The sequence below is a fragment of the Colletotrichum acutatum genome (genome assembly GCF_030867785.1).
Source record: "Colletotrichum acutatum strain CBS 112980 chromosome Unknown BDZ83scaffold_98, whole genome shotgun sequence".
NCBI lineage: Eukaryota > Fungi > Ascomycota > Sordariomycetes > Glomerellales > Glomerellaceae > Colletotrichum > Colletotrichum acutatum.
The window spans coordinates 111716-135786 of NW_026849092.1; the positions used below are offsets into that span (position 1 = coordinate 111716).

A 24071-nucleotide genomic window follows, 5' to 3' on the forward strand; every position below is an offset into this window, starting at 1 on the left:
CATGGTATTCTCGATGCTTGATCACCTATTAGCAATCATGAGTACAAGCAGCCATCGGATCGTGGCACTCTCGTATCAACTATCCATCTTGCCAGCCAATGTACCATGCAGCCAACCCCTGCGCCTCCAGCTACACCGCGCGCCACCCCCAGACCGTCTGGTCCGTGAGCTGAGCAAAACCTCCGGCTCCATGACGATGCGATCTCGATGTCATTCAACTCCCGCTTACTGGCTCCCCCGTGGTTGGCTTACGTTTCCAGTATTGTTCGGCAGTGCCTGCAATCTTCGAGACTTTGCCAGTCCTCTCGTACGAGAATCGAAATATCTATCTACATTAACGAAGCCCCCACATGGTTCCTCTCTCGATCACGGCACAATTGCTGTACTTAGCCATCCATGCGCATTCAATGGTTGGGCAGCGCCCTACCTCAGACTCACACGCCACATTGGAGCGTTAAATACTCAATCAACTCCCCCTCGTGATGCCTGGCTAGCTTAAAAATGCCCAAATAGCTACGTCGCGAGGTTATACATAACAAGACAGCACCGCACGCTGACTTTGGGTAGATAAACCGTTGCGAACGGCCGCACAATCGCACTGACACATGACGACTGGCAAAGGTGCTTTGAATTGCAAGACCATACTGTGAAAACTAAACTATACCATAGTGCAAGATTCGACTCCTGCTCCATTGCGCTGGGGTATCTGGAGGGCCACATAAAGAAAGGAGGCGGACTATCTTCCAAGCCAGCACGACCCGGCGTCACATCACACGCACTGCCATCCGCCCGGCCGCAAGCCGAGCCGGGACTGGTGGTGTGATACCGGATCCGTCATCAACAGACCCGCTCTCCGGCACCGGCGCCGCCGGTGCGGTCGCCGCCCTGGCGCGGGTCTCCCGCGTCTGCCAATATTGACTTCGGCAGACGGGACAGTCAAACCGCTCAATCAAAAACCACGACGAGAGACACTTGGCGTGGAAAGCATGTTGGCAGCTTTTCAGCATCAGAATATCATCTTCAGACGGTTCACTTGCCGAAGCGGACAATTTCCTCTTCCACGGCCACGGCATGCTCCAGCTTCGCAATATGGCGTTCACATCACGACCCTCGTTCGTGCCTCCGATCGTGGACCGGCTTGGCTCTTCTCCACTTCCTTCTCGAACACGGGTGTCCCAATCGGAATTGGGGGCCTTCAGGGTGATTGCTTGTGTCGGTTCTGCTCCGGCCGTATTGTAGTTGCTTGCGACGAACAGTGGACCGATACAGATGGGACTATCGGTGGCAGCGTTAGCGACCTCGGTATGTTATGCATTGGCGAACTCTGTCGTCGGCTTCCCCCCGCGGAGATAGCGCACGCCCCGTCCCCAAGGCTTTCCCCTCAGTGAACAGCTCGGCGAGAGATACTCACCATTCCGGCTCCGAGTCATGCTGGTTCAGCTTCGACTCAAGATCCAAGCCCTCGAGTGTAGTGCTATTGCACTCAGAAACTGTGCTCAATTTTCGTCGGGCATCTTGGAACTTTGATGTCCTGGGATGGTATTTGCGACGGTCTTGTATGCGCAGATACGTGAGGCGGACTCTGTCGACACGCGTGCTCATCAGCTCCTCGTCGCAATTTTGACTGAGAGAGAGGGGTAGGTTCAGTACGGTCTGTACAGCGGCCCGCAGACGAGAAGGACCATGAATAGCGTAAGCAAAATTATGCCAAGTTCGTCCATCCGGCCGGTGGGTGCCCGACGAGGGGCATGCCAGAGTCCTTGATCGACTTCAAAGTAAGAGCGGGCACTTCTTGCGCTGGGCAATCGCGAGTTTTGTAACGCCAACAACGGGCTGTGGTGTGGCTTTCAAAAATTACACATCGTATTTGTGGTGAGAGATGCGGCGATGGCGACCATTTAACTCAGCGGATGTCGACAAGCGGCGGCGCAATGAAGGCTGATCAGATGACAACAAACGCTACATAGACCGACAAGGCACACCTACAGAACCTCCATGAATGGCTGGAGTCAAGAGCCGAGTTGGTGATACGCCAGATGCGAGCTCTCTGCCATCTGCCATCAGCCACCGATACCCCTCACTCACCCAAGAGCGCCGGCGCTCAACTATGCTGTTCACACAGCTGGGCGCGCAGTCTTCCTTGCCAATCGCCGTTTGCTTGAGATAACGATGAGTTGACGAGTTCCAACAAGGCCACACATGCCTTATCATCAATCATTTGCTCTATTCATCCCGGCTCAGAATCCTCGCAATATCGTTCTTCGTAGGCCAAGAACCTTGGCTGCAAATTACACCGAATCAGACGCCTGTTCAGGTGCAACTCTTTCTGGGGATCAGGGAAAATAGCCCTGCTTTGTGACGTAAAACTGGCGTGTGATACTGGTCTTGGTATCCTTGGTAAGAGGCGGAACGCCTCTTTCACCTTGCCCCCGTTTCCCAAACAGAGGCCGATGAGTCTGGAGTCTGGACTCCTGGGCAAACAGACTGAACCGCAACGGGGCAGGGAACAAAAAACAAAAAACGAAGCAACGGAGGGGTTGATTGACCTTAGATACCCTTACCGTTTCAGTGGATGGGCGGGGGGAATGTTGGGGTGACGAGGACTCTCACCAGGGAGTGCCCCTCCATATCCCTTACACCCCTCAGGAGAGTTGGAAACTTTTGAATGAACCCTCCGTGGAGACCCCAAGGTTTAGAGGTGGGAACCATCTACGGAGTATTCCAGACTCCAACCGCCCAACAAGAAGACGCATACACGGACCCCAGGAGAGCCGGCGGCGGCGCTGGAGGAGAGGAAAGTGGACTCTGGAGGAGCGGCGCCGGCGCCCAGCAGACCGGCCAAGAACCGCCAAGTTGCCCGTCATCCCTTGGCTGACAGACTGACCTACCAGAGGTTCAGCTTTTCCCATCCGCAACCCACCTCATATGTCCACCTCGGGACGGCCAAGACGTCCGCCATCCAATACCATCAGCTGACCGGTGTCTCTTGCGACACTGAATGGAGAAAGGCAATGAAGCATGCTGGAAAGACCATGCTCCGAGTTTCCCGCAAGCATGCACTGACATGATACGCTGGAAGGCGTGGTCGTCGCTGGATACGCCGGGCTATTCGCGGCCTTGTCTTCCTATGCCCAGATAATATCGGCCTATCTGAGGGGCTCACGATATCTCTCGACACATTTCGATGAGTCTCCGAATCATGCTCCTACATTTCTCGCCCAGTATCTAGGCGTCTCACTCGGGGTGGCTGTGTTTCTGGGCAGACCTGTTCTCCCCCCGCCCGTGTTGCGCCCGGAGTGTCGTGAGTCGGTGATACTGGGGTCAAGATCCCGGTTCATATTCGCCCTCTCCACGTTTCTCGCAGCCAACATATGAGTGACCTCTGGGCAGGCGTTCTCGTGCGCGGGGTTCAAAGCGAGGGGAGAGGTTGAGAGGAATGGCGAGGGCAGGACTTCGACTGACGTTGCGAAGTGCAGACATGGTGTGAGCTGAAGATGGGCGACCGGGTTGACGGAGGTTCGGAGCCCACCGACCAGATTCGAATTCGCATACGTATTTACGGATGGGAAAATTTGAAGAGTGACCGAAATATCGGGGGCTTTTGCGAGTCTGACGGTGCCGGCGGCTTGCCCTCGGCGCCGCAGACGTTCAACAACCCATCCGCTCACCTGTAACGACCCGGACAACAGACGGCGCTTTATAGTTGTGCAGAGCACTGAGAGGCCTCCTAAGAAAATGTTGCAGCCGTTGTCGTATGCTGTGTGCGTCACCTTCTGGCGCCCGTCACTCACAACTCCGGACCTGGCATGTCTAGGTCCTGGTCATGAGAAGGAGCCGGATGAGCAGGATGAGCAAATTGGTCGCCGCGCAGTCGGCAGCAGGGAGAGTGGGGAATGGCGGGGAAATTGGCATAGAGTCCCCTCGTTGCGATTCCCCTCTATCAAACACGAGTCTTGAAGAGCTGTTTCCGACGTACCAACCGCGCTGCCCAGGAACCATATTAGCTTCTGGGCACTTTCTTGGACGTACACACATCCCTGCGACGGTCATGATCCTCGGCCAGCGGCTTCTCTCATCTCTAAAATTATTGTCCCTATCCGTACTTATGGGACACCCGGAGTCAACTCAGCGACACTGAGCGGGACTCGGCCTTACCGCAAGCCCGCCGGTGTTACTCTCCAGACCTGTCCACCCTACAGCCTGAACTTCGAGAAAAATGTACGCATACAGTCTACGACCAACCACAGTATACGATATTGGCACCATTGCAGATACACTACTGCAGAGGTGACAGCACCCCTGCAACTGGCAACCTTCTAGAAGGAGGGTATCCCCACAATGAATGTTTCTTGGAAGGCAGAGAGATGTCTTACTGGCCGGTGGCGTAGTGGGGAAGGCAGAAACTCTCGTCTTCTATCTTTCTGGGCGCAGCCAAATTCATCACCGAAAGCATCGATCCCTCAACCTCACCCACCCCTTCCTCCATGCTCTTGTCTCTTGCGGGTCCAATTGTATTCTCCATTACAATGCCCAGCACCGCTCTCAGCCTCTCGAGGAGCGGGTTGCCCAGAATGAGGCCCGCTGCCCAGAGTCTCGGCGGCTCAACATGGCAGGCGAGGGCGTCAAGATCCAACCAAGATCTGAATTGCGTGCTATTGAACCGCTCGCGTGTTCACGACCGATGTTCGGTCGAACATCTTGAGATTACCCCAACACCATGGAAAGCCTGGGTGCACCCTGAACAGAGCCCCGCGCAGAGCCGCCAAGGCTGAAGGAATACGCCCTCGACACCCACGAGAACGCTTGTCACAGCGGACCGCGAGGAGACTGGTAGATGTGGAAGCGATAGATGTGGGCGTTTTACGCCCCCCTCGTACTGTCCGTCTATCTCGTTATGAAGTCATAAAGCCCAGAGATGATTCCCCGTCCTCGGTCACCAAGTACATGTATACATGTTCTCCCAACTCCCCTCTCGAATCTTTGGCTTTTTGTTCCTCATCTCTCTCGACACAATCTGAATCAAGTCTTGCCGACGACTTTTTATCATTACCTCATTTTTCCTCCTCATGCTTGACTGTTCTCTTGACCTTAAGGGGGTAGAAGTGCTTGAACCTGGATAAGAGCAGAGCACTCACACTTTTGCCCGTTCCAACCCGTATTTGTCTGAAGACTTACACATCCCTCTACTCCAACTGGTTCCAGCGATCGTTCTTGGAATCTCTTAGAGAGCTTCTGCCAGGTAGCCCGGAAATTTTTCCATCGTCACCTGTCCTCTCGCGTTTATCCTCAATTAATTCACCCTTTCCACCGGTGAAGAATTGTCAACATGGGGAAAAAAGATCCCGAGGCCGAGGCCATGGCCAACCACGTCTCCGGACAGTCTAACAAGCCCATGTCCCGGCCAGCGCATGCTCTGGCTACCGAGCAAGTCGTTCAGGAGTTGAGGGCCAACCCAGACGACGGCTTGTCTCCCGAGGACGCTAAGACTCGTCTTGAAGAGTATGGCCGCAACGAGTTCGGCGCCGATAAGGGTGTTCAGCCTGTCAAGATCTTCATTGGACAGATTGCCAATGCAATGACCTTGGTATGACTTCTTCACCGTCTTGATCCTTCCATCTAAAGAGCGATAGACTGACCTGGATGTCGAATTAGGTTCTGATCCTGGCTATGGGTGCTTCTTTTGGTATCAAGTCTTGGATCGAAGGAGGTGTCGTCGCTGGTGTTATCTTCCTTAACATTACTGTCGGCTTCCATCAAGAATTCAAGGCCGCAAAGACTATGGATTCCCTTCGATCACTTAGCTCACCCACTGCCCAGGCCGTACGCGAGGGCCGCAACATCACCGTCCCCACCGTCGAGATTGTCCCTGGTGACATGGTCGAGCTCAAGACCGGTGACACCATCCCTGCCGACGTTCGCATCATCGAAGCCGTCAACTTCGAAACAAACGAAGCCTTGCTCACGGGAGAGTCTCTCCCCATCCGCAAGGAGGCTGCTCAGACTTTTGATGATGAGACTGGACCTGGCGACCGTCTGAACGTCGCTTACAGCTCTTCAACCGTTACAAAGGGACGTGCTCGTGGTATCGTCTTCGCTACAGGCATGTACACCGAAATTGGTCAGATTGCTGCCGCCCTTCGGGGCAAGAACTCGCGCCGTCGAGAGGTCAAGCGTAAGGAGGACGGCTCTGCCACCTTTGGGCGCTACCTTCAAGCATGGACTTTAACCCTTTCCGATGCTGTTGGACGCTTCTTGGGCGTCAATGTTGGAACGCCTCTACAGAGAAAGCTGTCCAAACTGGCGATTCTGCTCTTCGGTACCGCTGTCGTGTGCGCCCTGATCGTGTTGGGAGCAAACAAGTTCAATACAACGCAGGAGGTCGTGATTTACGCCGTTGCCACTGGTCTTGCGATGATTCCTGCCTCGCTAGTCGTGGTCTTGACTATCACCATGGCTGCTGGCACGAAACGCATGGTCCAGCGTCACGTTATTGTTCGCCAGTTGAAGAGCTTGGAGGCCCTTGGAGGTGTTACGAGTAGGTTTCCACCAAATACAATGAAGTTCCCTCCCAATAACAGATGCTAATCCATCGGCAGACATTTGTTCTGACAAGACCGGAACTCTCACCCAAGGGAAGATGGTTGTCCGCAAGGCCTGGGTTCCTGGGAAGGGCACCTTTTCCGTCGGCAACACCAACGAGCCCTTCAATCCTACGACGGGAGACCTCGGTCACAGCTTTGACCAGCCCAAGGACATCAACTTCAGTTCCAAGGAGGGTGATGGCGAGCCATTCTCCAATGCCGATGCTGAGGATCGTCTTAAGGAGAGCACCGTTCTCACAGACTACTTCAACGTTGCATCCCTCGCTAACTTGGCCAATGTCCACAAGACCCCCGAGGGTGAGTGGCACGCCCGTGGTGACCCTACCGAGATTGCCATCCAGGTTTTTGCATCTCGCTTCAATTGGAACAGACTCCGTCTCGCTGGCGAATCCAACCGTTGGCAGCAGATTGCCGAGTTCCCTTTCGACTCTGATGTCAAGAAGATGTCCGTAATCTTCGAGGACACTCAGACAAACGCAGCATCGGGAAACAAGACCTGGCTCTTTACCAAGGGTGCCGTCGAGCGTGTCATCTCCTCTTGCCCTACGATACAGATGGACGATGATGTCGTCGAGCTTACCAAGGACATTGAGCAGGATATTCTGGCGAATATGGAGGCCCTTGCCCGCCTTGGGCTCCGTGTCCTGGCCTTTGCGAGCAAGTCTGACATTGGTACCGTTGATAACCACGACAACCTCGATCGCGCCAACTTCGAAAAGGACCTCACTTTCCGTGGCCTCATCGGTCTTTATGACCCTCCCCGTCCCGAATCCGGCCCTTCTGTCAAGAAGTTCCACGAGGCCGGTGTCAGCGTTCATATGCTTACTGGTGACCATCCCGAAACTGCTCGTGCTATCGCCCTCGAGGTCGGTATCCTGCCCACGCGCATGAATGAGATTTCAGCGAGCGTGGCGAAAACGATGGTCATGGCTGCCCACGACTTCGACAAGCTTTCCGACGATGAGATTGATAAGCTGCCCAATCTCCCGCTGGTTGTCGCTCGCTGTGCCCCCCAGACCAAGGTTCGCATGATTGAGGCTCTTCACAGACGTGAGCGCTTTGTGGCTATGACGGGCGATGGTGTGAACGATTCCCCTAGTTTGAAGCGTGCTGACGTCGGCATCGCTATGGGTGAGAGCGGCTCTGATGTCGCCAAGGAGGCGTCAGACATCATCCTCACTGATGATAATTTCGCATCGATTCTCAATGCCGTTGAGGAAGGTCGTCGCATGTTTGATAATATCCAGAAATTCGTCCTGCACGTGTTGGCCTGTAACGTCGCCCAGGCCCTGACTCTTCTCATCGGCTTGGTCTTCAAGGATGACAGCGGGCTTTCCGTGTTTCCCCTGGCGCCTGTCGAGGTCATGTGGATTATCATGATTACCTCCGGTCTTCCTGATATGGCTCTCGGGTTCGAAGTCGCTGCCCCGGATATCATGGACCGACCTCCCCAAGACGTAAGTTTCCCTTGATCCTTTTCTTTCTTGACCTGGCGCAAGACACTGACCTACTATAGATGAAAATTGGCGTCTTCACCTGGGAACTGATGCTCGACATGCTTGTCTACGGTGTCTGGACTGCCACGCTCTGCCTTGCGTCTTTCGTGCTCGTCATGTTTGGCTGGGGCAACGGCCAATTCGGTAGCAACTGCAACAACACCTACTCGGAAGAGTGCGATACCGTGTTCCGCGCCCGCGCAACCTGCTTCGCGAGTTTGACCTGGTTCGCCCTCTTCCTCGCCTGGGAGATGGTCAACATGCGCCGCTCCTTCTTCCGCATGCAACCCAAGAGCACAAAGTACTTCACCCAGTGGTTCTGGGACACCTGGCGCAACAAGCTTCTCTTTTTCGCCATCCTCATCGGCTTCATCACCATTTTCCCCCTCACTTACATCCCTGTGCTCAACACCAAGGTGTTCAAGCACGCACCTATTACATGGGAGTGGGGCATCGTCTTCGTCGGCGCGGTGCTCTTCTTCATGGGCGTGGAGTCGTGGAAGTGGGCTAAGCGTGTCTACTTCCGGCGTGTGGCGCACAAGGCTCACGGCGGCACCAAGGACCTCGAGAGCCGTGTGTTTGGTCACTACTACACTATTGGCGGTGTTGCGCTTGATTCTTCTCCTACTCTCGGCAGCCGGACGATGACAAATGAGAAGGAGATGCGGGAGAAGGGCTACGGGTACTCGAGTGGAGGCAGCAGGTGATTATGGATAGGTGATGAGCATTTACGTTCATGGCGGAAGAATGCAGATTTGAGGAGAACAAAGTATAGGAGGCGGAGTAATGATTCAATGAGTTCATATTAGATTTCCATGGATAAAGGTAGGCGGTTGACAATAACCAAGAATGAAAAGCATGGTTTTTTTTTCGAGTAAGCCTGCCGCAAAGCACATGTGAGAGAAGTAGCTGTTTAATGATCACTGAATAGATTACTATTAGACTATCAAACCTTTTGATCATAGAGACATAACGCTCGAGAACGGGTATCAAAACTACAGCTTCTTTACCGACTCCTAGCCATCTCTCGCACATAGATTCTTCTTCCTCCTATCATTGCCATAACCAGGTTCGGTGTGCCTACGTGACTGTCAAGAACAGGACCTGAATACCGATCCACGCCACGAGCATCGACCACATGATGGAGGTAGATGAGCCCTCGGAGGCTACATATATGGTCCTGGTGGGCTTTACCGAAGAAGTAGTTCTTGTCGCCTTTGTTTGCTTCTTGGCCGAGGTTGAACGGGCTGTCGGTGCAGGCGTGGTGTTGCTATCAGCGGTCTTTGTAGTTGAGGCCTTTGCTGACGACGAGGATGAAAGGCATTTAGTGACCAGCTTCTCAACTGTCGCAGTAACGGTAGCAGTCTTATCCACAGCGGTAGCTTTGGCATCGTTTAGCAGGACGCGGTAGCTTGAGGCTTTTGCGTTGATGGTAGACGCAGCTGCCTGCAGTGAAGACGACAGCGCGGCTTGGATTTTCGCGTAGCGGGGAATTCCGCGTCCGAGGGTGCATAAGGAGTCCTGGGCTGAGATCTCCTCGCGCTTGCAGGGTCTGATTGGCGCATTTGCCATCTTGAGAGCTGCTGCGGTAGGCGCCGGTGCTGCTGTGATCCCACGGGGAGAGAGCAACACCGCAGGCTCTTCTGGAGAAGTTGGTTTGGTCTCCACCTTGTCGTTTGCCGCCGCCACGGGGAGAACAGACGCCATAGACGGATCAGGAGTGGTAGTATTATACAGAGGAGGAAGGCCAAGCTTCTTCGCGAGATCTGCCATCCGTTGCTTCTCCCGTTCCCTCTCCTGCAACCTCGCCTTCTTTCGTGCTGTCTTTTCAAGCTCATAGATGTTGGCCCATTCGTAGTAGGTGGGGAGGTGATCGCATGAGACCCTGCAGGCGCCCGTGTTGGAGACGTGAAGCCCGACGCGGATGCACTCCTCCTTGTAGCGCATACCGATGTTTTGGGCGTAGTTTTCGTAGTCTTTGTTGAGGGGGCTACATCTTCGCTTGTCTCCTCCGGCGATGGCGGAGGGTGTGAGGCTTAGGAAGGCCAGAAGGAGGGCGGCAGGGGCTATCATGGTTGTTGTAATTTGGGGTTCCTCTTGAGGTGATTATGCTCGAGGTGAGGTTGGGAAGATTCTGGTATAGGTAAGTCTGAATGAGGCCCAGAGATTGTTGAAAGAGAAGAAATTCAGCAAGCAAAGGCAAATAAAGGCGCTCTAGATTTAAATATGCAGAGTTTTGTGTGAAATCTTCGCTCAAGGCTCCTTGATGGCTTGCTCCGGTATATGGTTTTCATCGCAAGGGTTCATGATGCCAGAGGTGACTTTTGCTCACAAGCGGCAAACATCTATCCAGGTACGTAGGCGTCCCGCGATGGACATTCTGGAATCCTTTACCTCGCAATTTTCTCAAAGATGGACTCGTAGCTACACGAGTAGTTGGTTGTGGCATGAACAGCCTCATCATGGTCTCTTCTTGCAGCCTCAAGGCCAAAGTATGTTAAATCCTATCAGTCAAGGTAAGACCTTCACCGAACACCTGACCAGGTCAGCCAGCGCGTTCCACCTTGGAGATTTCTTCTTGTCGGGCAATGACCGTTGGTCAAGGGCGGTTAGAGTTGTCGCACAGAACAGACTGTTGGCCACAGCTCCCCTAAACCTTGGACCAACCAGGACTTTGGCCAGTTCCCAATGGGGCATGTGAGCTATCGCATCAGCCGTGGACCCTCTAGTCTCGGTGCTCCCTCCTCCCTCCGGATAGAGTCTGCAGAGTCCCATTTAATTGACTCTATTCTCATGAACCTGGTTCATCACTACTCTCAAGGTCTTTCATCTTGTCTTTGTGCAGGAGCTAGCCACCGTGCCGTTCAAAGTTGGGGTTCTTGAACTTTGATCCTTGGCGCATGGGCAGCGTAGGCAGAGATTTTGATCGCATTCTTTGCAACCACATGGGTGACGGAACCTTGATGATGAAGTTGGTTCTATCTGTGATCATGATATCTTTCCGCTAATACCCCCCTTTCTACGTTAACTCAGTAACACACTGCCAAGTAGGGAGTGGCGCCGATGGAGCAGAGACAACGCAGACGGGTTTCGTCAAATTAGTGTGCCCTGATTTTTTCCATCTTCAACCCACTTCATGCTGCAAATGGCTCGCAGATCTCGCCGAGGGGCCGTTCGTCACCCACCAAACCCACCGAACCCACCACGAGATTGTCCAGCTTCTCCTAATTCTCACTGACTTGGTCTGGTTGCCATGCAAAATCTTCATTGAGCACATCCGATATGGTGTAGTGGCCAACATGATGCCCTCTCATCTCTGTGAGAGGTTAGGCATAGCCCCGAGTTCGATTCTCGGTTTCGGAAAACCAATACTTTTTTGACCCTTTTGACAATTCCGCCAACGGTACGGTCCGCAGACAATAGACATTATCGATCAACCTAGCCTTCAAATCGGCTGCATGCAAGGATGGCTACCTTTCCATCCTCTTCTTCCTTGGCTTTTATTTGTTTCGTAATTGGAGTCAAGGCAGCTTGACTAAGCCGAGGTTAATTTGGACTTTGGAGAAGCGCTCTACCCGTCCGTAGCTAGCCTCTCATACTCTCTTCTTACTGCGTGCTGCGAACTTCAGCCGGGAGAATACCCTCAAGCTTGGTGGGATTCCTCCGCACGCGTGACGTATTCAGTTTCGAGACACCTCCACTCCCGCAACCTTGAACGCTATTTAACGGATCTTACCTGGTCCCCGAGCACCTCTCTCCGTCCACATCACGGACTTTTCCCCCTCACCGTGAGCCCTTGACTGCTTGAAACCCGTGAGCCCGGATTTCGGCGACGGGCTACCATTGAACCGCCGGAGCAGATTTGCGGAGACTTGTCTACGACCTCAATTCTTCATCTCTTATATAGCATACCTTGAAACCGAGTAAATCATTACCTCATCACACACTGTCCTTCTTTCAGTACTTTACCTTTAACATCATCGTCAGCGAACAACATGGCGGGATTGGTGCCCGTTTTGGTTGCCGGCCTCGCCATCTTCGGAGGCATTAACTATGCTCCCGCAGCTAAGAGGACAATTGCCCTAGCAGGAATTGGACGCGAGAAGCTAAACACACCCGTGGCTCAAGCTGGAGACTTCATCTACATTGACGACACGATTCATTGCGAAGATATCCATTACCACGAACCAAGCGGCCTCCTCTTTACGGCTTGTGAAGACAATGAAGAGAACCGTGCCAAATGGTTCCCTGGCCTTGGAACCCTCAATGACCCACTCCTGGGAAGCAAACAAAAGGGCTCTATTCACGTTATTGATCCCAAGGTATGAGCTTAAGATATCAATCAACACTCAATAACCTGTACACATGACTTACTGAATTAGGATATGACCCAAAAACGACTCAAATTTGAGAATTTTGATTCCACCTTTGTTACCCACGGCATCGATGTCATTACAGACCCCAAGAGGGCCGATGCAGTCTACATCTTCGCCGTCAACCATGTACCACACCCAGACTACCTAGCAACCAAGGTTGGAGGTCAGGACTATCAGAAAGTCACCCAAAAGTCTCAATCACGCGTTGAAATATTTCACTACATCCTCGGATCATCCACCATAAAGCACCTGCGAACCGTCATCCACCCGCTGGTCAAGACTCCCAATGACATCTTCATCAAAGACCCGTACTCATTCTATGTGACCAACGATCATTATTACCCCGATGGTGTCGGAAGACATATCGAGGATATATGGCCGGGTACAACCTGGACCGACACCATCTACGTTCACATCCAGGAGATGTCATCTTTGGTTCCTACAGAAGGCGTTAAGGCCGAGGTAGCTCTCTCGGGAATCCGCAACAATAACGGCCTAGGCCACAGCCGGAAGACCGGAGAAATCCTAGTTGTCAACTGCGCCGGCGGCGAAATGCTCATCGGCGAGCTATCTTCAGACCCGAAGAATACCACCATCAACATCATCGAGTCCGTCCAGGTGGACTCATATATCGATAACCCCAGCTTTTTTGATGACCCATATAAGACTGATGTCTTCGACGCTAGCGGCTTCGTTCTCCCTGGTCTTACGCGGCCTATCGATATCCCGAAGCAAGTTCACAATACTACATCGGATATTGGGTCGATTGTGTGGTACGCCAAGCCAGCTGCGGGCAGCAACGGAGGCTATGAGAAGAGATTAGTATTCGAGGATGATGGGACGAGGGCCAGGTCGGCGGCGGCGGCTGTCTTGGTCGCTATTGATCCGGCTCAAGAGAGGGGAGAAAGAAAGGCATGGCTCTTTGTGACTGGCTTCATGGCTGGCAGTGTTGTTGCCGTCAAGATTGATCTTTGAGGGCGCGACGGATGATCAAGGAGCACGCCCCATGTTTATAGCACCAAGGGAGGACTGAAGCAATGGGGATAGTGTCGATCGATCTGCATAGGTTGAGTCATTCGTTGGCACGGCTTAAGGACGAGGATTTGCAGGGTCGGGGATTGTTAGCCATTTTCCAGGATCGAAAAGCGAGGTAACAAGCTTGGCAGACGATGATGGAGCATAATTGCATGATTTCTTTAGTTCTGTATTCTGCCCGATTTCCATACCCTACTCTGTATGTACCAGACAATGAATATTTACTTTGACATGACTTGCTCTGCCACCAACCTCTCCTCACTTGAGCTATGGATGCCGCCTCATGGAATAGGAATCCCCAGCCCGATAGACCTCCTGGATGAAGCGGTCCACGTCACTGATGATACGGATCGCCTGGTTGACGCTCGGAGACGCAGGCTCGCCCATAGTACTCTGCCAGCCTTGTAGTAGCTGCTTCAAGTGGTCGCCAGCTCCCAACACTTCCGGCCCAATCATGTCTTTCAAAGCCGGGATACGGCACGCGGCGAGCAGGACAAGCATCGCACCAGCCATGCTGTCGACCACATATTAGCCATGATATCTTAGCGCACAACGGTCTCGAGTGACAAACTTACGAGAGAGAGCAGATCCACGTGTCGACCATGACTGTCTGCCCAAAGCCCCTCAAGTTGAGGATATGGAGCAGGCAGGCATCCAGACACGCCTTGCAGTTCTTCAGCGCATCTTGGTTGACTAGCAGCTCGGAGCTGGCTCCATTCCCACCAGCCATACCGCTTAGCATCCACATCAGGTACGGTCTGTAAATGACACTCCGGCAGGTGAGATACCTCTGCCGCAGGAAACCCCCATGCTCCGTCGCTGTACTCTGACTATTTCCTACTTCATTGAACCCGACACTGAATGCAAACGCGGGAGGAAGCACCTCTCGCCAGTCGTCGAGCTGGTGGTTCAGCTCCGCAACGACATAAGGGAAACGGGCGTGGTCGAGGGCTGCGCCGGTTCCGCGTGCGTAGAGGAGCTGATGGACGCGGTTGAGGAGGCGGCGCATGGAGATGCAGGCGAGAAAGTAGAGGGAGGATTGCTCCTCGACTTGAGAGTCTTTGTGTGTGCTGTACTCTCCTGGGAGAGGTGTTGTCGACTCGATGCGGGCGACGCCCGATTGTGGAAGCCCAGAGAGCTCCGCAAGATAGTCACTTGAGATTTGTTAGTGCAGGCACGGCAACGTTCTGGGTCACGGCTCGTACCTCTCGAGGATGTAACAAGACCAAAAGATCCTTCGAATTCGTTCTTGGTCTTCCACGGACTCGGACTCTGGCGGATATGACAGAAGCAAGAGGCATTTTGCGGATGCTGCGTTGATGTATTCCCATGCCTGCAACGGACGACGAAGGAAGGCAAAGTACATCCTGAAGTTTAGGTCAGCGCCTTTCTGTAGCGGAACATAATTCTCTATACTTACGCTGTGAAGAACAGGCAATGGGTTGCAGTGCTTCCAACATTGGTATGCACCACATGCAGCTTCTTCAAGACACTGTCAAAGTACATGTCACCCATGGCCCTCTTGGAAGCCCTTCGTTTACGGTCTTCCTCGCTCAACGAAGACGTGCTCGCCAGTCCCGTAGTTACTAGGCCGACACACCCCAGCGCCATTGTGAGCAGCGCAAGACAGACAAGAATGCTGTCTCCCTCGGGAATTCCATCAGCAATCAGGTTGCGGACCTGCTCAAGCTGGCCGCGAGACATGGTCGGATACCAAAAGTTGATGGTGTGCTCAAACGATTCGATGATCTCGTCAATGTCCTCCGCAGTTACGTAGGGGTACACGGGCGTTGCACGCGTCTTTACCGCCGGCCGTGACTGTTCAAGATGGAAGATGGGGACGTATCCATCCCTCATATTCGGAAAGGCGTCAAAATGAGGCCATTGCAGGACAGATTCTGTGGTGCTCGTATGCATGGAATCGAGCACGGCATTCTCAAAGTTGTTCAGATACTGCGGCTCCGAGATGGGGGTCCGTTGTGGGTGATGGATCTCATTCAGCGGCGACCCGGAAAAGGAGCCCCGCGAGGCGGATCGGAGAGCCGGAGAGACCACGGACGGACGGTGATCGGTATACGGCGCCGTCCCCTTGAACACACCATCGTGAGATGGGTTCGGTGAAAAGTGAAAAGTGGAGGAGACGGGACTGACGATGGTGGCCTTCATTTCATGAAGGAACTTCTCCACCCGGAGCACACCCTCTAGAATGAGGTCGCTCTTCCCGCGCCTGATGACGTGATGGTCAGAATCTAGACTCGCAGCTAGAAAGCAAGATTTCCTCTCTCTCTCTCTCCCCAGGCTCCCCCGAGCGTCCGGAAGTCGGTGTTTTGCGCCGGGGATCACGGCTCCGGGGGGCGTGAGGAGATGAGTGTGGTTCTTTTGAGCGCCGGACTCTTTTACTTACGAATTAGCTTCGGACCCATAGGTGCATTCCTGATGCGACGCAGAGCAGGATGCGCATGGCGTGTTGCCATTGCATCTGTGCAGTGAGGTCTCGTTAATCTTGATGCTGTCCCGAGAGACTGGTTCGGCCTGGACCTGGGTCGCTTGGCTGTCTTTGTTCCACGTACCTGATCTTCCTTGCACGGCATGTGTCGCACTGAAGTTTGTAATGCGCTGTCAGTGACGAGCTTTTCGGATTCTCGGCTGGGTAGCCGCACAGAACGTGTGGGGAGAGAAGAGTTTACGCTCAGAGAAATGGTACTCTGAAACGAGGGAAGATCTTCGCGATGGTATAACGAAAACAGTCAAGCGTGCAGTGTTTTTGGTAGTAGCAGTGTTTGTGAAGAACTCTTTTGGCAGTTCAATGTGACAGTGGAACAGTATACACAAGCCGATAGCCTGTTCTGACCCAATACGATACTTATGACAGAGGCAAACTGTTTTGATTCAAGGACTCTAAGAAAATGCAATTCACATACCGCATGACTTGTCCTCAACCTCTTCCTCGACGGCTCATTGATCGTGTCATTATCCAGTGGCTCCATCGCAGCTGCTGGGTGGCATGGCGTAGTGACAGCGTCCGCAACAGCAAAAAAGCCTGGTTCCGCAGTGAAGGGGATCCTCGATCCGAAGCGGACCGAGTCGGAGCAGAGTTTGGGGGCAGTGGACTGGAGAAAAAAAGAATGGACGGCACAAGGGGGTCAAAGGAAGAATCCCAGCAGCAGGACATGCATATATGCACCCACGTGTAGTGCGGGGGAAGGGACAAAGCTGCGGAGAAGGGGGTGAGTTCATTAGGAAGAATTTGGAGAAACGTAAACGGGGGGGGGGGGCTTGGCTAGGAAGGGGAAAAGCTTGTGGGATCATGGGATGGTGGGATGCCGGGTGCAAATTGGACTCAGTCTAGGATCTCTATGGCTTCCCGTGGTTTCGCTCCGTGCAGCCCCGGCACGTCTATGAGGGGAACCCACAAGGTTCCAAGCGGGGGTTATCACCATCGCTTGGGACAAGGACGGGCATATGTCCCATCATGGCATTCGTCTCTTACGAGTTGGAAAGAAGCACATGTGATGATATGACAGGTGGCTCTTGACTCCCTTCTAGGCTGTGCCGCTTTGCCAGTTTCTGTAGGGATACAATACGTGATTAAGCTTTTCCTTCATTCCTTCAGACGCGGGCGCGGCACGAATACTAAGTAAGACTGTTGGTTGGGTTCGCCTGATGTGTCCGTGTTCATAGGTAGGTAGAACATGGGGGCCGTTAGCCCATTTTCTTAGTACGAACGGTGCCGCCCCAATCATAGCGAAGGAAGCTTTTTTTTTTTTTGGTGTACGAAGTACCATCAACAGACAAATGAATTGACCGTCTCCGTGGATACTGGTTTGATGTTGCACTTTGCACATCATGGAACACTTGCATTGCAAATCATCAGAAGGCTTATCAAAGAACAACCTGGTTTAAGTCTTTAAACAGCGAGATAGACAGCAAATGCAGGTGAATCCTAGCTTTAGACCCGGCGTCCGGACCGGTATCGCCCCACAAATGCCGCCCAAGCCCGGCCCGGTACAGATATCTACTAGACATACGCCGCCTTCTCGTCCTGGCCGACCTGCATAGTCTTCAAAACAGTCTCGGCAGACCGAGGCTCCAAGCTCTTCTTGACAGGGTTCGGGGCACTGAAAACCTCCTCCAGCTCTTCCAGCGTGCGATCCTTGGTTTCGGGCCAGAAGAAGTACTAGTAGTGGTACATTAGCGGAGTTATGGCATAACCAATTAATGATTAGTGCAAAACTTACAATGATGACTGCTTCAAAGAGATCCCAGAAAATGAAGACAATGTAGAAGTAGTACTTGATGTTGAGGAAAGCTGGTCCACTGGCGTACTGGATAACGGTGCTTCCGACGGCACTGGCAAAGTTACCAACGGCAGTACCCTTGGCACGGGTGGAGGTGCTGAGGGTCTCGGCAATGTACATGCTCTGAAGAGGAGTCCAGCCGAAACTAAAGACGATGCCAAAGATGTAGATGAAGGCGATGGTCGTGTTGGCAGCAGCAACGTTGCTAGCATCGTCCGTTGCCAGTTTCGAAGTTCCCGTGATGATTGCGAAGCAGAACGAGCAGAAGATGATGGAGTAGATCAATAGGGGTCGGCGACCGACAACATCCGTCATACGAGCTCCGACGAGAGATGCGAAGAAGCACAGAATAGGGTTGATCGCATTCAATGCCAAAACACGCTTCTCGTCTGTGATGCCGGCGTTCTTCAGTACAACGGTCTAAAATGATGTTAGTCATCTCGAAGTAATGGAAAAGGAAGAAGTACGGAATTACCAAGTAGTAAGAACTCAAGCTGTTACCACTGATCTGGCCAAAGAAGGCCATACCCAACACGCAGATGAGGCGGCGACGGGCGGAGTGGGTGCTCCAGAGTTCACTATAATCATACCAGGACTTATCCGATGCGTCTGTGCTGATTTGAGAGACCATCTCCTTCAGCTGAAGCTGGACAATAGGGTGGTCGATAGAGCCCTCGCCATGGTACTTGGCAAGCACTCTTGCGGCTTCTTCGTGTTTGTCGTTCGCCATGAGCCAACGCGGAGATTCGGGGATGAAGAAGACTCCAGCGCAAACGATACCAGAGGTGACCCTGCAAAGAAATGTATTAGTGCCTGGGAAAGGATCACACGAAGAAAATTCATTCGTTGAAGAGACTCACATCTGAAGCCAAATGGGCAGGCGCCAAGCACTGGTGCCCTCACCGCCATCGATGTAGGCACACCCATAGATAACCCAGGAAGCTATGATTGAGCCTGTGTGCAGTAATTAGATGGAATAAGAGAATGTGCAAGCGACCAAGGTAGACATACCGATGTACCAAGTGCAGTTGTAAATGCCAGTGATGGTTCCTCGCCATGCCGGGTGTGCCATCTCGGAGACCTTAACAGACGACATGTTAGTTGACATGCACCACCAAGAAAAATACGATCCATCAAACTTACATAGGTCGGAGCAGACACGCAGCAGAAACTGACACCAAATCCGAGAACGAATCGTCCGGCAAGGAATTGGCCAGAACTGAGAATCATTAGCAACCGGTATGCGACCATCGAATAGAAGACGTATTCGTACGTTTTGGTTGTGGCCTGGACACAAGTGCCGATGATGACAATGGCAGCCCCGATAAACATGCCCCATCGGCGACCGAGAAAGTCGTTTGCAGGTCCGGTGAAGAAGACGGCGGCGACACTTCCGATGTTGTACATGGCGAAGATGATTCCGGTGCTCTCGTCAACAGTTTCCCTGATAGATTCGCGTCAGTCTTGTCATCAAATGCTTGGTGGGTTGTGCTCTCTGAGTTACTTACTTGTGGAAGTAGTTCAAGTAGGACTTCAACCCATTCAAACCTCCCATCTTTAAAGGTGCTTCGTTAGATGATGATAATTATGATGATGATGCTCAGATTCGGGGTTCACTTACAAGGGAACCATCGTAACCGTTGAGAGCTCCATTGAGGTAAGCTGTCGGAATTGTTGTTAGTAGGCGAAAACCCACAAGAAACACCAAGGCACAAACCAATGAAGAGAACGGCGTAGAGTCGAAACATGTGCGGCGTCCAGGGCGAATAAGCGCCAGACTGCGTCTGATGGGCAATGTGGACGGCAGTGTCGATCTCGGCAGCAGCATCATCACGGCGCTCTTCGGCGTGGCCCTCGACCGTGGGGTCGGTCTTCTCGTCGGACATGGTGGAAGATGAACTGCAGACAAGCAATACAGCTCGAGAGGGGTGGACCAAGAATTCAGGAACAGTGGAACGGTGGATAGATGGAGGTCTTGGAAGCCTTGGAAGGGTATCATCGATGGAGACAAAAGAATGGAGAGGCGATAACGCGGCCGTCTTAAATGTTCTGGCTACAGACAGTCATGCTTCTATGCAGCCCGTCAGAAGACAAAATCTTCTCCCCGCCTTCGGGCCATCATACCATCCAAACGAAGGTCCTAGGAGGCAGAAAATACGAAAGAACCTGGGGTGACACGACGGACCATCAGCCATGAGCCAACACCACGGGCGCGCTTGCAGTTTTCAGTCAACGTTAGCCGGGGTCTAGACAACGTCAATCCGGGGTAACAGACACACAACAACTTTCCGTCCATCCAAGAGATGGGGCCCATGGGGAGAGCAGACGAAAGGGTGGAAATGGCTGGCAGGGTTGTCAGACGTTGCATCAACTTAGACCGGCTTGTATCCGGATGGAGGTGCGGGGCCGGCCCCGACTTCCCCGGGCCCAATCAGAACCACACGGGGCTGGGGGAGACTATCCCTCTTGCGTCCTCATAGTGCGGAGTTGCCAGGAGTTGCCGGGGCTCTTGTAGGACAAGAGTGAAGAGTCTCTCTCGCAAAAGAAGTTGAAGAAGCGCCAGGACAGGATGGCCTCGGGGTCGTACTACACCGACACCACCTGACTCGGAGCTACCCCGAAACTGCTCCAGTCTTTCTGCCCCACGCTCCCTCGTCATATGGCGGGACAAACTTGAGTGAGCTTCACGAGAGGGAACGGGTGCTTGCAGTCTGCAGATTATTTCTGGCGTTTCCCTCGGCCTTGCGTCCGACGTGTTACTTCGCGTGGAGAAAGTGAGGACGAATAAATAAGGACTTGACCTTGGTAGCTAGCAAACTGATTGTACCCTCTTGCTTCTCTCTCTTCACATTCCTTGTCCCCTCTCTCTTTCCACCCCAAATCCGTGTCTCAGTCCATCGTTACCCCTCATCCAAACCGCCACGATGGCCTCTCCAAGTTTGTCTCTCCAGGCCAAGGAGGGAGTTCACGACTACGAGAACCCCTCCGTCTTCAGGCGCAACACCCTTCCTCCGCGCGCATATTTCATCCCAGAGACGTCCATCCTTCTCAATGGCGTTTGGGACTTCCACATGGCCGGCACTCCCGAGGAGGCGCCTTTGCCAGAAGACAAGGAGGACGAATGGGGCACCATCAACGTCCCTGGCCATTGGCAGCTTCAAGGGCACGGCTTCCCGTGGTACACCAACACACAGTTCCCTATCCCAGTGAACCCGCCATACGTGCCCAGCGAGAACCCCACGGGCACCTACAGACGAACATTCCACGTCCCTTCCACGTGGGATGAGAAGTCGCAATTGCGCCTCAGATTCGACGGCGTTGACTCCGGATACCACATCTGGGTCAATGGCACGCTCATTGGCTTCGCTCAGGGCTCGCGGAACGCGTCCGAGTTTGACGTCACAAGCATCCTCAAGAGGGATGGACCCAATGAGCTGTTTGTGAGAGTTTACCAGTGGTCCGACGCAACTTACATCGAGGACCAGGATCAATGGTGGCTTTCGGGTGAGTGGTCGCTTCGCTCGTCAACCTGATTGAATAACCATCTAACGAACTAATCACAGGTATCTTCCGCGATGTCACTCTCCTCGCCGTACCCGAGCAAACAAGAATTGAGGACTGGTTCCTCCGCACTGATCTCGATGAGAAGTACGAAGACGCGACTTTCCTGGCGACGGTCGACGTCAAGACCGTCGAGAAGGGCACCGTCAAGCTCACTCTCAGCGAGCTGGGCAAGAACGGCGGCGCTGTCATTGCGACCCAAGAGGTAGAGGTTACGGCCGACAACACCAAGGTCGACATCAGCATTCCCGTCACCAACCCCAAGAAGTGGACTGCCGAGACCCCTTACCTCTACCGGGTTGACATCACCCTGGGCTCTCACGCCGTTTACCAAAACATTGGTTTCCGCAAAGTCGAACTCAAGAACGGTCTGATTTCCGTCAACGGTACCCCCATCCGCATCAGAGGTGTCAACAGACACGAGCACCACAACAAGTTTGGCCGCGCCGTTCCTATCGAGTACGCCAAGCGCGACCTCCTCATCATGAAGAACCACAACATCAACTCTCTGCGATGCTCACACTACCCGCCTGACCCCCGGGTCTTCCAGCTTGCGGACGAACTCGGCTTGTGGGTCATGGACGAGGCCGATCTTGAGTGCCACGGTTTCTACGATGCTGTCGCACGCCCCCAGGACGTCGACGAGGCGTCAGACTACGAAGCGCGCAAGGCCATCACCTTCCCCCTTGCCGGAAAGTACACCAGCGAGAACCCCGAGTGGCGTGAGGCCTACCTCGACCGCATGGTTCAGCTGGTCCAGCGCGACAAGAACCACACCAGTATCATCATGTGGTCGCTTGGTAACGAAGCTTTCTACGGCGAGAACCACAAAGCCATGTACGAGTACGCCAAGAACTTTGACTCTGGTCGCCCGGTCCACTATGAGGGCGATGTCAAGGCTGAGACTGCGGATATGTACTCTTACATGTACCCGCCCATCGATCGCCTGACCAAGCTGGTTGAGACTGAGGGTGTCAAGGAGGACGGTAGCTTCGAGAAGCCCGTTGTTCTCTGCGAGTACGGTCACGCCATGGGCAACGGCCCTGGTGGTCTCGATGACTACATTGAGGTCTTTGAGAAGTTCCCTCGTCTTCAGGGTGGCTACATCTGGGAGTGGGCGAACCACGGTATCTGGAAGGAGGATGCCGATGGTAAGGGCTACTATGCCTACGGAGGAGACTTTGGCGAGCGTCCCCACGACGGCACATTCGTCATGGATGGCCTCCTTCACAGCACTCACGACCCCACTCCCGGTTTGATCGAGCTGAAGAAGGCCTACCAGCCCCTTCATCTGTCAGTTGAGGGCAACCAGCTTGTCATCAAGAACAAGTACGACTTTGTTGGTGTTGACCACCTCTCCTCCACCTACAAGGTCGAGGAACTCGGCGAAATGTAAGTCATTCTGGAGGAAGCCCTTCTGATCTTGAGAAGCATGATGACTGACAATTTGCAACACAGCTCCGCACTCATCGCTGCCGGAAACCTCGAGATCCCTAAGATCGCCGCCGGCGAGACCGTCAAGGTCGACCTGCCCTCGAGCCTCGCGAACATCAAGTCCGACAAGGAGGTCTACATCACCGTGACTTTTGGTCTCAAGGACTCCACCAACTGGGCCGAGCCCTCGCACGAGATCGCTTGGATCCAGCACAAGCTGTCCGGTGTTGCAGCGGCCCCCAAGCTGCTCAACAGCACCCTCACTTCGAAGCTGCAGGTTCAAAAGGCTCGCGCCAAGACCACCGTCTCGGGCTCCGACTTTGCCATCACCTTTGATACCGCCCGTGGATACATCACATCTTGGACTGCTGCCGGCGTGCCTCTTCTCGAGAAGGACGAAGCCACTGGCGCGGCCATTATCCCCAACTTCTGGCGCGCCCCTACAGACAACGACAACCCCAACGATGCCCCCTACTGGGTTCGTTTCGGTGTCGATGCTTTTGACAGCTTCCTTCGGTCATTCAAGATCAATGAGTCGGCCGATAAGGTTGAGGTCATCACAACTACCTACCTCTCCCCTCGCGTCCTCGACTGGGGTTGGGAGACCACCACTACTTACACCATCGATGCTACCGGCCGCCTCACCGTTGCCGTTGACTTGAAGCCCCGCGGCATCAAGCCCACCCACATTCCCCGCGTGGGCCTGAACCTGCGTCTGCCCAAGTCGCTCAACAACGTCAAGTACCTTGCCCTCGGCCCCGGCGAGTCATACCCGGACAAGAAGTCCAGCCAACACCTCGGCGTCTTCAGCGCTACCGTGCCAGAGCTGCACCAGCACTACGAGGTTCCTCAAGAAGGCGGCAACCATCTGGAAACCCGCTACGTCAAGCTCACCGAGGACCACGGCCGCGGTATTCGCGCAACGCCGGCCGACGTTGCTGTCTGGTCCGAGGAGGAGTGGCGCCAGTTCAGCTTCCAGGTTAGTCGCTACACTTCCGAGACTGTGCATAAGGCCGCGCACCCGTGCGATCTCGTTGAGGAGGATGCGACGCTTCTGCGTCTCGATGCCCGTGTTGCTGGTGTTGGTACTGCCGCTTGTGGTCCTAACGTCAGGGAGGACTTGAAGGTGCATGTCGGAGAGTTCAAGTTTGGATTCGTTTTGGAGAGAGTTGGATTCTAATGACTTTGTGATGATTTTGGGTTACGATGAAATGGTTACACTGGTGTCTTGAGACCTGGACACATCAATGTCACGGACAGCTAGAGCTA

General features: G+C 53.6%; 7 protein-coding genes and 1 non-coding gene across 8 annotated transcripts; 4 read left to right on the forward strand and 4 right to left on the reverse strand.

Moving 5' to 3' along the window:
- Positions 1–631: 631 nt before the first annotated feature.
- On the reverse strand, positions 632–1855 carry BDZ83DRAFT_466739 (uncharacterized protein). Its single transcript, XM_060503260.1, has 3 exons — positions 1651–1855; positions 1412–1582; positions 632–1275 (listed from the first exon to the last, which is right to left on the reverse strand). The coding sequence occupies exons 1-3, from the start codon at positions 1719–1721 to the stop codon at positions 765–767; spliced, it is 753 nt and encodes a 250-aa protein (XP_060361375.1). The 5' UTR covers positions 1722–1855; the 3' UTR covers positions 632–764.
- Positions 1856–5326: 3471 nt separating this feature from the next.
- Positions 5327–8805, forward strand: BDZ83DRAFT_755344 (potassium/sodium efflux P-type ATPase; the record flags this gene model as incomplete). Its single annotated transcript, XM_060514597.1, has 4 exons — positions 5327–5584; positions 5653–6535; positions 6597–8059; positions 8119–8805. 4 exons carry the CDS (start codon positions 5327–5329, stop codon positions 8803–8805), a joined length of 3291 nt encoding a protein of 1096 aa, XP_060361376.1.
- A 373-nt stretch (positions 8806–9178) lies between these two features.
- Positions 9179–10171, reverse strand: BDZ83DRAFT_654908 (uncharacterized protein; the record flags this gene model as incomplete). Its single annotated transcript, XM_060510761.1, has 1 exon — positions 9179–10171. One exon carries the CDS (start codon positions 10169–10171, stop codon positions 9179–9181), a length of 993 nt encoding a protein of 330 aa, XP_060361377.1.
- A 1203-nt stretch (positions 10172–11374) lies between these two features.
- Positions 11375–11461, forward strand: BDZ83DRAFT_t228. The gene has a single exon. It is a non-coding gene; the product is annotated as a tRNA-Glu (tRNA).
- A 415-nt stretch (positions 11462–11876) lies between these two features.
- BDZ83DRAFT_632488 (serum paraoxonase/arylesterase) lies at positions 11877–13662 on the forward strand. The gene is made up of 2 exons (XM_060508973.1): positions 11877–12420; positions 12481–13662. Exons 1-2 carry the CDS (start codon positions 12094–12096, stop codon positions 13447–13449), a joined length of 1296 nt encoding a protein of 431 aa, XP_060361378.1. The 5' UTR covers positions 11877–12093; the 3' UTR covers positions 13450–13662.
- Position 13663: 1 nt separating this feature from the next.
- BDZ83DRAFT_632490 (C6 zinc finger domain-containing protein) lies at positions 13664–16648 on the reverse strand. The gene is made up of 7 exons (XM_060508974.1): positions 16431–16648; positions 16080–16108; positions 15914–15988; positions 14930–15736; positions 14715–14876; positions 14085–14663; positions 13664–14023 (listed from the first exon to the last, which is right to left on the reverse strand). Exons 1-7 carry the CDS (start codon positions 16494–16496, stop codon positions 13777–13779), a joined length of 1965 nt encoding a protein of 654 aa, XP_060361379.1. The 5' UTR covers positions 16497–16648; the 3' UTR covers positions 13664–13776.
- A 754-nt stretch (positions 16649–17402) lies between these two features.
- On the reverse strand, positions 17403–20139 carry BDZ83DRAFT_678345 (sugar transporter-like protein). The gene is made up of 10 exons (XM_060511179.1): positions 19525–20139; positions 19429–19469; positions 19316–19362; positions 19081–19251; positions 18951–19026; positions 18819–18888; positions 18668–18761; positions 18283–18598; positions 17748–18227; positions 17403–17686 (listed from the first exon to the last, which is right to left on the reverse strand). Exons 1-10 carry the CDS (start codon positions 19691–19693, stop codon positions 17528–17530), a joined length of 1623 nt encoding a protein of 540 aa, XP_060361380.1. The 5' UTR covers positions 19694–20139; the 3' UTR covers positions 17403–17527.
- A 592-nt stretch (positions 20140–20731) lies between these two features.
- BDZ83DRAFT_585569 (family 2 glycosyl hydrolase) lies at positions 20732–23982 on the forward strand (the record flags this gene model as incomplete). Its single annotated transcript, XM_060505856.1, has 3 exons — positions 20732–21311; positions 21371–22760; positions 22827–23982. 3 exons carry the CDS (start codon positions 20732–20734, stop codon positions 23980–23982), a joined length of 3126 nt encoding a protein of 1041 aa, XP_060361381.1.
- Positions 23983–24071: the final 89 nt, after the last annotated feature.